At 45.7% G+C, this 13492-nt stretch overlaps 1 protein-coding gene across 2 annotated transcripts in view; it reads left to right on the forward strand.

Moving 5' to 3' along the window:
- Positions 1-536: 536 nt before the first annotated feature.
- The window catches only part of SNX30 (sorting nexin family member 30), a 68214-nt gene continuing 55258 nt past the window's right edge, over positions 537-13492 (forward strand). Inside the window, exon 1 of one of the 2 annotated variants that reach the window (XM_032095759.1) lies at positions 537-825. In XM_032095759.1, coding sequence (XP_031951650.1) covers positions 664-825 — 162 coding nt within the window. In that variant the 5' untranslated portion in view covers positions 537-663. The remainder of the gene's footprint in view (positions 826-13492) is intronic. The other variant, XM_032095758.1, reaches the window with a different exon arrangement.

Genomic DNA, 13492 nt, shown 5'->3' on the forward strand with positions numbered 1-13492 from the left:
TGTGCCCGGCTGGGGTCGGTCCTGCACCGCAACCCGCCAGTTTACAAATTTCCCTTCAAACATGAGCGTAGTTTGAGGTCGGCGAACTGAGCCTGGAAAAGCCGAGGAGCTGCATTACTTTTCTGGCACTTAACCCGCCGTTCGACAGCGTGCAGCGACACCGCCGCACTCCGGGGTTACCCGCGGGGCTGCTCGGTGGCGCGGGTGCCTCCCCCGGCTCGGCTCGGCCCGGCCCGCCTGGGGCTCCACCAGACCCGATGCCTTCCCCCGGCCCGCCCGGGGCTCCACCAGACCCGGTGCCTTCCCACGGCCGCCCCGTTCCGTTCCGTTCCGTTCCGCCGGGTGGCTGCCGAGGGCGGTGCCTCTGTCCGCGCCGCCGGGCAGGGCGGCCCGCGCCTTCCGCCGGCGGTCCGGGCCGGCCCGGGCGGAGCGGGGCGGCAGGTGGCGCGGACGGCGCTTTGGAAAGGGGCGGGCGGTGGCGCAGGCGGATGCTGCGCTCGCTCCTCCTCCTCCGCTGTCGCCGCCGCAGCCGCCGCCTCCTGCGCCTCCTCGTATCGCGGCGGTGGCGGGCAGGCTCCGGCCGCGGCCCCGCAGCTTCTCGCCGAGGCGGCGCGGCCTCCGCTCCCTCCCTCCTTGCCTCGGTCGCTGCCCGGCCCCGGCGCGATGTCGGGCGGTGCGGCGAGCGCCCCTAAGCCCCTCCCGTCCTCCGGGCCCAAGTCGCTGCGGGAGATGCCGCATCCCCTGGCCACGTCCAGCAGCGAGGAGATGGGGCCGGCGCTCACCCCCAGCCCCGACCTGCTCTTGCCCCGCAGCATCGCCGACAAGGTACGGCCCGGGGGAAGGGGGCACGGCATTTGAGGGGGGCGTCTGGTGTTGAAGGGGTCTCTGCATTGAAGGAGAGCAGGGAGAAGGGCTGTGTGTGTGTTTTCTTGACACATCCCTTTTCCCGGCTTCGTCTCCGCGCGGGGAGATGAAGCCCTGGGCGCTGCTGACATCCATTGCAAGAGCCCAGAGCGGCTCCGGGGGAAAAAGGCATCGTGTCCCTTGCTGCGAGGGACCGGCTGGGACACTGGTGGTCGCGCTGTCACCGGAGGGTTGCGAGAGGCAATATTTTACTTACTGTATCTGCCTGTGGCTCATACCGTCCACAGATAGATGTAAATTTTTCAGGAATTGCTGCAGCTCCTTTCCTGTCTCCTTCCTCTAAGCCCTCACGGGAAGGCTTGGAGCTGGCATTGTTTCCTTATCATCAAGTTGTCTGTGATTGTCCTTTCCAGGCTGAACTCCTGCTCACTTCTTCCCAGCACTAATGCAAACGGTGCTCTGCAGGAGTATCTGTGTCTGTTCTCCATTTCCTAGCTCTGGCATGTGTTCACAGGACGCTAGTGAACTCTGTGAAGTGCCTTCCCCGTGGTGATAATTCGGTAGTGGCAGTACAACACTGCTGATACATTAGCTACACTTGCAAGGACTTGGTATCTCTGTAGATAAGACTTCCTGAAATTTTTAAGGTAGGATTTCCTGGGAGCAAAAACTGCAAGAGGTGATACGGGCTCGAAAGCAGTTCTGGCACAGCGGGTTTGTGCATGCAAGATGTTACTGAGTTGCTGGTGGCAAGAAGTGCTTCTTCTATGGCTATTGTCCTGGGAAGTATGGAGCTGCTTCTGGGAGAACGGATCCCCTAGGCTCCAAAAGCCTTGAGGCCGTCAGCAGTATCTGGCCGGATACACTCCCATGCTACAGGAGAGTGAGTCAAGGTAGCCTGGCCTCTTCCATATTTCACCATCTGCTGTGTGCAGCTGTGATGTAGGGATTCAGCACTTCTTCCTGCCCATGTAAGGAGTCCTTTCCATGAACATTTGCCCACTGTTGCTCTAGTGAGAAGCAAGGCTTACCTTCTCTTCAGGAACTTATGCCTTCATCTAAAGAATTAGTCAGAGTTGGTGACCTGCTGAGAAAAGGGTATGTGACTAAGGCAGGGGTAGAAATTGTGGAGGTTTTTGTCTGTGATAGATTGGTTTAATTATGTAACTAGGTTGTTGTGTGGCAAGCGTGTAGCAGTAGAAATTGGCAGCTGCCTTCACAAATCTTGCAGCTGAGGAGCTGCATCTCTTAGCACAGTCCATCCACACTGCTAGACAGCTGGTGAGAAGCAGTGTTCTGAGGAGTTGCTCACACCCTATAACGTCATTCCTCAGTTGTCTTGAAGAGCTTCTTTGCTTTTGGAGTGCAAGCAAGCTTCTCTCTACTGCTTTGAGGTTTTGAGAAGTGTATCAGTATTCCTGACAACCTGGGAGCAGAAATAACTCCCTAGCCTCGGGCTATGGTCAGCTAACATCTGATAAGTAGGAAAGTTCTTGCCCAGTTTTTCCGTCAGCAATAGAAATGAAATCCACCTTCCCGTACCCTGTATGTAGTGCCATCCTGTTCTAGGCACTTGGCAAAGGAAAAGTGGCTGTGGTAAGTGATGTTTAGACTTGAGAGCAGTTCTGTGCTTGACCTGGAAATGGCACTAGGCTATGATCCTTGCAGAATAAAAGGATATCCAGTAGGAAGAGAATATAATTTTTTTTTCCTTCTAGCTGAATTAGCAGAAAAAGCCAAGTGTCTTATCCTCTTGATGGAAGGAGATCAACAGCTCTGCTGTATATGGGATGTCCCTTCTTCAGCTTAATACTTCACACACTGGCAAGAAAAAAAAGCGTTAACTTCTTTCCCACCTTAGAAGAAAAATTCAGTAGACAGGTGTTCCTAGCTTTAAGGCAATGCTTGCAGTGTGTATTGTGTAGTCTAACAGAGGAAGTATGGTAAGAGGAGATAAACTGGTAAAACCACTTTTTGGGTGGTTTGTATGTCTCAGTCTCAGAATCATGGAATGGTTTGGGTTGGAAGGGAGCTCAAAGATGATCTAGTCCAACCCCCATGCTGTAGACAGGGACACCTCTCACTAGGCCAGGTTGCTCAGAGCTCCATCCAGCCTGGCCTTCACACTTCCAGTGTTGATTTTAAAAATCTTAGTGTCTGATGGTGGATTATTGATCTTTTGAGAGACTGGCTCACTAATCAGATAACAGTGCTGAGTAACTTCAATAACTGAGTAACAAAGGGAGGTCAGCATTCAAGTCTGATTTAGGCTTAAAGCTCTGCAGTTGTTATTTATTGATTCTTGAGTAGGAGCTGTTGTAATCTTCTCTCTGGCCTTTTGGGACAGTCTGGTGGAGACTGGTACTGCACAAGTTTTGGTCGAAGTCTCCTGCTTCAAAGTGTCTTTGAGTCAGATTCTTTAAGGACAATTCTCCATATCCAGACCTGTACTAGGATATCCCTTTGGGAAGAGGGCTAGTGACGATAGCTGGCCCATCACCACGAAGTGGATAATTTGCTTTTTCTGAGTTCCTCATATTTTCTCTGAGCAAATACTTCCTAAAGTCTGCTGCAAGCTACACCTAAGTGTGAAATCCTCTGAGTGGAGAAAGTTCAGAAGTAAAGGGAGGTTTTCTGTCCATAAGGTGCTTCAATTTTCACTGCCACAGATGCGTAGCTTAAAGTGGCTGAACCTCTGCTGTGCTTTGTATTCTTTAAAGCATGCTTTTCTTACTTTTTTTGATCCATTGAGTAAGAACACCACTTCAGAGTCAGGGAAACCTGGGGGACAGAAGCACCTGCCTGTGTGTCTCCTTTTGGATTTTGATTCAAATATGGGAATAATGTAGTAGTTCAGAGCCTGTGTAACTTTAAAGTCTCATAAACCTTAGGTTGCTGTTCAAGAACAGTGGCTAATGCTACTAGAGCAGAAGGTCATGGGAAAGGGAAGGCAAATCTTTTGTGCTGTTTACTGAGGCCATCTAAGTAGACTAGTCTCAAGTTTTCCAAATCGTAAGAAGAGGGCTGCAGAGCTTTTGTTGTCTTCATCCTGACTTGTAGTGGGTGATAGTTTTAGGACCAGGACGCCTTGACTTTTGATAGCATCTTACCTTTTAAATGAAAGGACATTTTAGCTAAGTACTTGACTTTCACAGTGATGCTGCAGGAAACATGAAACACTTGAGTTGTAGATTCTTGTTTCTAAAGCATTTATATATGTGTTTCTACAAAGATCTTTCTGTTCCCCTAACATCTAATTTCATAAAACATTGTCTTGACATGTGACCACCGTGTCTTTGAGTTTATTCTCCCTTCATCCTTGCTAGCTTTCAGATAAGGAGACAGTTAAAGCTGAACCTGAGTGCTGCCATGTTTGTTGTGTTTTGGGTTTTTTTTCCTTTTATTTGGTTGGGTTTTTTTAACATCAGGTGAGAGGAGAAACATGCAGCACAAAAAAAAATCCTCAAGTTGCATGGCAGGGTTAGTCATAGAGTTAGTTGTAAAACTGAGGTCTTTCTGGTTTAGATTTTGGAACACATGCAAGCTAATTGAGATCTGGTTTTCAGGGCAGATCCTCTGCTGAGGAGGGCAAGAAAAATGGGGAAGTGTCTGTGGCCTTCTCTCTGCCTTTTCATTTTTAAAAAAGACGGAAGTTCTGCTTGCACATGACTGCTTGACTCCAGTGCACAAGTTTGTCAGGTTTGTTAGCAAATCTGCTCTGTGCGCTAGGACAAACACTTCAACAGTGAGGAGACAGGCAGTATTAATAGGTTACTGAGTTCAGAGCAGAGGTGAGAAGTAGATGGTATTTTGCTGTGTGAAGAATCAGATTCAGCCCTCCTGAGGCTGTGCAGATTTAATAGGCTGCTGCCAAGAGTTGGAAGTGCTAGACTGTGCGGAGTTAGAAAGCAAGTGTTCTGTATGGCGTAGTTCCGCTGTCGTCTAGCTGTGGTCTCTGTAGACTTGTATCATCTAATAAGAGTATCTTCCTAACTAAGTAGTATTGGCTGTTCTTGCTACAGGCTGCCTTGAGACTGGCAGCTATCTGACAAGAGTCCTGATTCATACCACTGATTCACTGATTTCTTGCCAAGGGCTCCAAAAGCTTTCATATCCCACCTGTCCTAGGACTCAGACTGTGTTGTCCTTTTTCAGACATCTCTGACTACTTGTACTGGCCATCTTGTACTACATCTCTGACCACTGTATTTGTGGCCAGCTACCTGTAACTTTCTCAGCTTTTTTTCTTGGAAAGTCTGCATACCTTGCATTTACCTCTGTTAACTCTATACAGCTGATGGGAGCTTCAAGGCTGTTTTTCATGTAGTATATCAAGCAGATCGCAGAGCTGATGTGGAATACCAGGCTTGCAGTGAATGCATAGCTTGAATTTGCTAGTTCATGGAGATGGACTTTAAAACTCCTAGTGCAAACTTCTGGTTACTAACTGAAAACTATTGTTTGCATGCTCCTCTGCTTCCAAGTTACCACCCTGGTGAATTCCTAGAGTTCTTATTAGCACCTGATCAAATAGAAATACTTGGCATTTGCTGGAGTGCTGTTACATAGTACTTGTTCTGAAAGCCTGGCATCTCTCCAACTCAAAAAATGTACTGGGAGTCTGAAGCTCTACTTCAGCCTCCTTGGTTGCTATTTTATAATTATTGCTCTTAACTTTATCCACCCACAGATGAAACCAGTTTGCAGTATAATCTGAAAACTTAAAATAGATCTGCCTGAGCTTATACAAACTTCTTCCTTCTCTGACTAGATGGGCATCTCTGACTAGATGAGAACTTCTCTGACTAGATGGGCACCATGTATTGTTTTTTAAAGGAAGCTGGAGGTGAATTCTCAGTTGTGGGAAAGACCGAAGACTGCAGAAAGTCAAACTGAAGTTGGTGAACTTGGGAAACAATGCCAATATGGATGGATTGATCTCTGTTCCTATCTACAGGGATGCAAAAATAACAGTCACAGTGAAGTTGAGGCTGGAAGGCAGTTCTTCATATTGTCTAGTCCAACCTCTTGGCTCAGATAGAGCAGGCTGCCCAGGATGTTGTGAAGTTGTTTTTTTGAACAGCTCTTTGGGCATCCTGTTCCTTCATCCAGTCACCCACAAAGTAAAATATCTTTGTCATGTTTAAGTGAAACTTACAGTATTTTAATTTTCACTAAAAAGAGTCTATCACTTCCTTCTGTACACCCTTCCATCAAATATTTATCCTTATTGATAAGATTCCCGAGCATTATTATCTCCAGGCTGTTTGCCATCTTTGAGGCATGTTGTTGGCTCTTGGTCAACTTTTTCATCAGTGTCTGTGAAGGTTTTTTTCATTCCCTATGCCAAACTGCATTTCAGTCAATCAGCCTCCAGCATACACTGCTGGATGGGGTTGCTCCTGGCAGGTGCAGGACTTCGCATTTCCTCATGTTGAATTTTTTGAGGTATCCCACAGCCCATTTCCCCAGCCTGCTGAAGTCTTCCTGAATGACAGCACAAGCATCTGATGTATCAAGCCCTCTGTACAGTTGTATACTCTCAGTACGCTTGCTGAGGATGTACCCTGTTCCATCATTAGGTCATTAATGAAGGTATTAAGACAGTAGTGGCCCTAGTTCTCTCTGATGATGTACACCATTTGGAATTTGTGGGATCACAATGCTTTGAGCTCAGCGGTTCAGCCAGTTTTCAGTTCACTTTGCTGTACATCTGTCTGCCTTGTGCCTCATCAGATTGTCTAGGATTGTGTTATAAGAGATTTTGTTGAAAGCCCTCTTAAAGTTGAACTGTTTTAAGCTCTCCTCTTGCATGCCAGCCCAGTGATATCTTCATCGCAGGTAGGCATTGAGTTGGTTCAGCATGACTTCCCTTAAGTCCTTGCTGGCTTCTCATCACCATGTGCTTTGTGTGTTTGGAAGTGGTTTCTAATATTTGTTTGACCATTTTCCAGGGATTGAGGTGAAGTTGCCTGTCCTGTAGTTCCCTGTATCCTTTTTGAAGACAGGAGTGAGCTGTGTTTCCTAGGCCAGAAAGCTTCTAGGTACAGGCAGTTGTCTGCCACATGCTTCCTAAGTAGGCCATCAGCTCTCAAAGGCTGAGCTTGGTTGTCATCTTGTTCAAAGGAACTGCTGTCTCTTGTCCTGTTGCACAGTGTGTGTGCATGCTCTTTTCTATTCTGATTAAAAGATCTTACTTAAACCTAGCATGGCTTTCAGCATGTCATCAGTGCTCTATCCACAGTCAAGCTGCTGGCTGAAGCCAGTTTCCTGTCTTTCATTATAGTGGTGACTAGAGCTGCTTTCTGTAGCTATTCATCTCTCAGACTTGTAATACCACTTGGATAGGTTAATACCACAGTATCCTACTGAAAAAATAATGTTTGTCTTTTTTTTCCTTGTAGCCACTCTGAGGTTTGATGGTGTAGAAGCAAACTATAACACACAAGAGGACATTGGTGCTCTTACTTACAGTTGCCTTCACTTGTAGAAATGGGGAAGGGTGCTTTCATGGTATCTTGCACCATAGATGCTCTAGTACTGTTGTAAAACTCAGTGGTCTCTTTATGAAACATAACTACAGCGAGTTTCTTGAATTGGCAATTCACCTCTCTTCTGAACAAGATGAAGGCTAGCTAGCAAGTTGGAACAAACACTTGCATAAGCATAACTATCTTAGTGCCATTACATTTTCAATCTCTCCCGATAAAGCTAAACATAGCTTCTACTGTATAATAGTATTATTACTTTGTGGTTCTTACTTCAGCTTAATGGAGCGAGGGGTGTATACTTTGAGGTTGAATTCAGTGTTGCACATCTTTAATAATCTTTTCAACAGGATTTCTTCATACATAACGAGACAGAGTATGGAAAACATATTCAGAGCATATGTAGAGGAACTTGGTTCTTCAGATGGATTTCAGAAGGATGAGGCTTGGCAATAACTTGTCAGCCGTGGTGGAAAAAGTTATGCTTGGTGGTCAGAAGGAATCCTCAGGGCTGCCTGTGCTGGAGCGCCTTAAACTTACCCAAGTAGCTGAATGCTTTCTGAGCTCATTCATGGATGGAATGGGATAACTACTTGATAAGTTCTGTTATCACAGTTGTGTGGGTGCCTCCTCCTACTATCAGTGCCTCAGGCAGCATGTCCCTGTAATTGAAGGTGGGAAGGGCAGAGAATAGAAGAATGAAGGTTTGCTATTGACACACTCATCTGGGAGACCTTGGTTCCTAGATTAATGTGCAAACTGTTGTGCTGGTGTCTTCTAGCATTGTGGTGTATTCTTGTGGTATCTTAAACAGATGGTCTGGCAGTCACATGAGCCAGTCTGCTCCTGCTCTGAGTTGAGAGACTGGTTTCTGTAAAGGAGGTCAGGAGACAAGGCAGGGAGCTCTTTTGGTGTGGTGGGACTTAGTGCTGCTACAAGAAAATCTACTTGCCACAACTGAAGTGCATCTTTGAGATTGTAACTTGTATGTGCTTTAAGTCTGCAGAAGACTTTTAATAAGTCTATTAAAAATGGCATTTTATCTTGTGTATTTCTCAGAAATAACTTTACTGAGACTTGTTCTCTGCTGACCTTGAGCAAGATCTTAAATGCTGAGCTGTACTGACTCCTTAAGCTGTGACTGAGTTGACTGCCTGAGCCTGGGTGCCAGCGCAGCTGAGATATCCAAGTTCTTGTGGCTGGGGAAAACTGCTCCCATCACTAGGATGTAATGGGGAAGAAAGGTCTGAACTCCATGGCATCTAAAACTATAAAGTAAAATCTGTGTAAAGTTACTCTTAGCGAATTATTGAAAAACAAAGGGGAACAGTTTCTTTCCAGTTACTAAAGGCAGTAACTGACAGCAAGGTAGCTACTAGCAATACTGCAATTACCAACTGAAGATGGAAAAAAATTAGTAAGCTGTAATTATTTTAATGAGTTAGCATTTTCCAGAGCCAGTCCAGCCTAAATGGCCTTCAAAAAGGGTGAGAAGGGAGACCTAGAGGGAACTACCAACTACTCAGTTTCACCTCAATCCCTAAGAAGGGTGATGGAACAACTAATTCTGATAGTCGTCTTTATCCACAGGGAGGACAAGAAGGTGATTAGGAGTAGTCAACATGGATTCACTAAAGGTAAATCATTCTTGACCAACCTGATTTGCCTGCTGTGAAGAAACAGCTACCTGGATAGATGAGTGGAGGGATGTTGTCTTCAGCAAGGCTTCCATCTCTGTCTCTTACGACATCCTCATAGGCAAACTCAGGAAGAGTGAACTGGATGAGTGGACAGGGAGGTGGATTGAGAACTGGCTGAACAGCGGATCCCAGAGGTCATAATCAGGGTCCAGTTGGAAGCCTGTTCCTAGTGGTGTCTCCCAAGGTTCAGTACTGGGCCCAGTCTTGTTTAACTTATCCATCAATGACTTGGATGAAGGGGCAGAGGCCTCCTCAGCAGTGTCACTGACAACACAAAGCTGGGAGGAGTGGCCGATGCCCCAGGGTACTGTGCAGCCCTTCAGAAGGACCTTGACAGGCTGGAGAGATAGGCAGGGAGGAACCTTCTGAAATTCAGCAAAGGCAAATGCAGGGTCCTGCACCTGGGGAGGAGCAAGCCCAGGCACCAGCACAGGCTGGGGGTGACCTGCTGGAAAGCAGCTCAGTGGAGGAGCTGCGGGTGCTGGTGGACAACAAGCTCTCCATGAGCCAGCAGTGCCTTGGTGGCCTTGCAGGCCCGTGGTACCCTGGGCTCCGTTCAGAAGAGCATTGCCAGCAGGTCGAGGGAGGTGGTCCTGCCCCTCTACTCAGCCCTGGTGAGGCCTCACCTGGAAATGCTGTGTCCAGTTCTGGGCTCCTCAGTACAAGAAGGACATGGAGCTCCTGGTGCAGGTCCAGCAGAAGGCAGCAAAGAGGATTAAGGGACTGGGGCATCTTTCTTATGAGGAAAGGCTGAAGGAGCTGGGGCTTTTCAGCCTTGACAAGAGATGACCAAGAGGGGACCCCATCAGTGTCTATGAGTATCTGAAGGCAGGGTGTCAAGAGGATGGACCAGGCTCCTCCCAGTGGTGCCAAGCAATAGGGCAAAGACCAGTGGGCAGGCAGATGCACAAGAGGTTCTTCTGAGGAAGAACTTTACTGTGCGATAGATGGAGCATTGGACAAGTTGCTCAGAGAGGTTGTGGAGTCCCCCTCATTAGAGGTATAAAAACTGTCTGGATGCAATCCTGTGCAACATGCTCTAGGTTAACCCTGCTTGAGCAGGGAGATGGGGCCAGATGACCCAATGTGATCCCTTCCAACCTTGCCCATTCTGTGATTCTGTTTTTTGACAGATGAATTTATGGGAAAAATTCTCCTTTCTGAATTGGGTGGGTCAAAGGGTCGAAAGAGATGTCGCCTTCAGCTGTAAGTGATGTTACAATACCAAAACTGTTTATTCTTCACCAGATATTTCACTGAAATCAAGAGGTATCTATCAGGGTAAGCACCTAGGGAATATGGTTAGTGGAACTAGCTGAAATGGTTCTGAAAATAAAAACAATAATCTGAAGTTTATACAACAGTCAAGGAAAGAGTTTAGCCATGAGCTGTGGTCAGAGTGGTCCTCAAAGCATAAATCCTCTTAGAGAGCATTACTGTCAGCCACATTTGGAGCTTCTACACTGATGCTTCTAGGAAGCTATAAGCAGTAGGTAAGATGCGACTGTGGAAGTGAAAGTGGTGGTGTCTATAACCCTTAAAGGCGGGTTTCTGCTTTGTCGTTTTAGGTATCTTGGTTGAAGACTACTACTCAAGTGTGTGGGAGCAAAGACATGGCAAAAATATGTAGTACTCTGGTTTGCAGGACGATGTGGAGAATGTAAAATGTAAACTTGCTTCTAGTTTATGCCTCAAATTACAGAGAGCAGACCCTACTGTGAGAGTGACAACCTCTTCCTGTCTTGGAGTGATCAATAGTATTACTGATGTAGTGGTCTATAGTGTTATTAGTGATGGAAGGCTTACAGCAATGAAGGGCATGCTTTCGTCATGATTATCAATCTGTCCTCTGATCTCATGCTGAATTTAAGTGATAAAACTCCCCTGCCATTAAGTTTTCCTGTATAGTTTGCCTCACTTTTCCAGTCAGCTTGAATGATGCTGTGTATTCCTTGAAAAGGAATGCATTGCAGATGGTGTTGCTCAGGGGCAGGGAAGCCTCCTCCCCATCACCGGTGCAGATGGGATTAGCAGCAGGCACTTTTCAGCTAACTCTGTGGCGAAAGCACTGGCATCTGGGAATGTCAAGTGATAGACTACCCTGACAGTACTCAAACCCATGATTTTCTGTGTGGAACTGTTGCCTTTGCTGTAGCTTTTTAGATGCTAGTATAAGGCAAATTGAGTGAAAATCTTCAGTATTGACGAGATGAAGTTGTGGGTTTTGGATTGTTGCCCAGAAAATCTATGGAAATTTTTAATCTATGTCATTTATTGCCAGTGATCATCTTGACCTCTTCACAATTTGTATGCTGACTTCCAGTGTGCTGACTAGCCTGCTCCTGGATCAGTATGCTTCACTTAAAGCCATGTGTGCTAAATAACTTTTGTATACCTTTGTGGCTGTGGCAAGCCTAGACCATCAACTAAAAGGTGTTCCTCTAGATAGATTAGTCTGTAGGTCTCAAGTCCATCAGTCTCTATAGATAGTTTTCTTACTGAGGAAATACTGTGTGACTGCTTTTCCTCAGTTTTTCTCCTCGAAGCAGGGACTGAAGCAGTCATACTGTGTGGGTTTTGGTTTAGGGTTGGGTTTTTTTTCTTCCAACAGGTGAGCACTTCATTTATTTTGTACCTTTGAGAGCAAATGGATTTCTACTGGAAAATGTCTTGTGTATCAGTGAATGTAATAGAGGGATATCACTTTAATTGCACCTGCATAAACTAACTCTGAGAGCTTCTCCAAGAATCCACTCCTCCAACTCTTCCAGGGCTTGAGATGTAAACATGAATACTCCCCTCTTATGTATCTTTGCCTCCGTTACTTGCACAGTGATACCTTGTCAGTCTGACTTGCTCTCACGAAGTCTTCACTGGTCTGCATCAGGAAAGCTAATGCAACTCATCTGAAACAGAGAGCATGAGGGAACTCACATCATAGTGTATGCATATTCTGTCTTTTTTAAATGAAATATTCACCAGGATACTACAGTGCTTTCCAGCCCTCTTACGTCTTTCCCTCCTATTTCTTCTGTGTTTCTCCCCAGTCCTTTGCATCTGTCCACATTAAAAAAACTGAGCGTATTACTGTTTGCTCTCAAAGGCCAAATTAACAGTTTGGTGACACTGGGTACCTAGATAACAGATGCAACTAAACCTACTTCTAGAGAGTGAACAGAAAAAAACAGACTTCTGCATGGTGTGTCTGCAGAGCTTTAACACAGAACTGTATGTCTCTAGGAGAAGGCAGTTTAGTTTGGACAAGCTTAATAAGCTGTTTCATCTGTAATCAAATATAAATCTGGTTTCTTGGATTGGAAGTGATTTAGTCATATGCAGGACTCAAATTTTCCTGCTCATGGTCTGAAATCCTGGCTGCTACTTTGCTATTTAAAGTCAGAGCTCAGCTTCTGAAAATGAAGCTTTAAACAAAACACTGGGTGTGTTAGGCTTGTTCGTTAACAAGGTGCTCTTTAACATGTTAGAATGGTTTTTGGTGTTTCTGTGCACACAACTGCAGAATCCATATAACAAACAATACTACTGAAACAAAATCCTTGCATACAGACGTGGAACTTAACAGAGCTAGAGGAGATTCATAAATTCCATTATTTTCTAAATGTTTCTAAGGACATGTAGCTTCTGCTGTTTGTGGAGGCCTTTGAGCTCTGAAGAAAGACTAGAATTGGTGCCTTCTACTGAGAACTGTAGAAAGAATCTATGGCTCTTCTAATGGAGCATCCAAGTCTGCTGAAATCTTAAACTCTCTTGCTTTCCATCAGGTCATAAGTACTACTTTGTGTAGCTTAAACTTAACTGAACTAATTGTGCTGGACAGTTGCCAGCCTGGCATCTTCCTTAGGAAGATAGATGTAGCTTTCTGCAAGGATTCAAGTGCTCTGAAAACAGATGTGAGAGCTAACCTTTTATCTGGAACATCTTATGTCAAGAGAACAGCTCATCTTGTGGATGTGTTAAAATACCTCTTGACGTTTACCACATTAAGGAAGCTATGGCAATCCTGCAGTTACTCCTTGTGCTTTCTTTCCTGTTCAAAGGATATGGGGGTGTACATGTCAGCTTCGTGGCAGTTAATAAGTCAAAAGCATGTCGTATACCTTTACATTTTGCCTAATTAATGCCTGCTGCAAATAATAGCCCATATCATCTTCCAGATGCCTGGCCTTCGAAGGCATTTGGCCTTTCATGGACAGAGCAGCACAGTAACATGGCTTATTACTAGTATTGAAAGTCTTGTCTTAATTGTCATAAAACATCTATGAGATGCCACTCACATTCATCATTTTCAGAGTCTAACCTGAACCACATTTAGGTTTAGAGTGGTGTTGCACAGTTCCTGTTCCAGACTAGGGAAAGAGGCCAGCCTGTTATGGACTGTGAGAAGACAGACTTACAGCCAGACTATATGAACAGATAGGT

Source organism: Corvus moneduloides, chromosome Z, assembly GCF_009650955.1.
Source record: "Corvus moneduloides isolate bCorMon1 chromosome Z, bCorMon1.pri, whole genome shotgun sequence".
Lineage (NCBI taxonomy): Eukaryota > Metazoa > Chordata > Aves > Passeriformes > Corvidae > Corvus > Corvus moneduloides.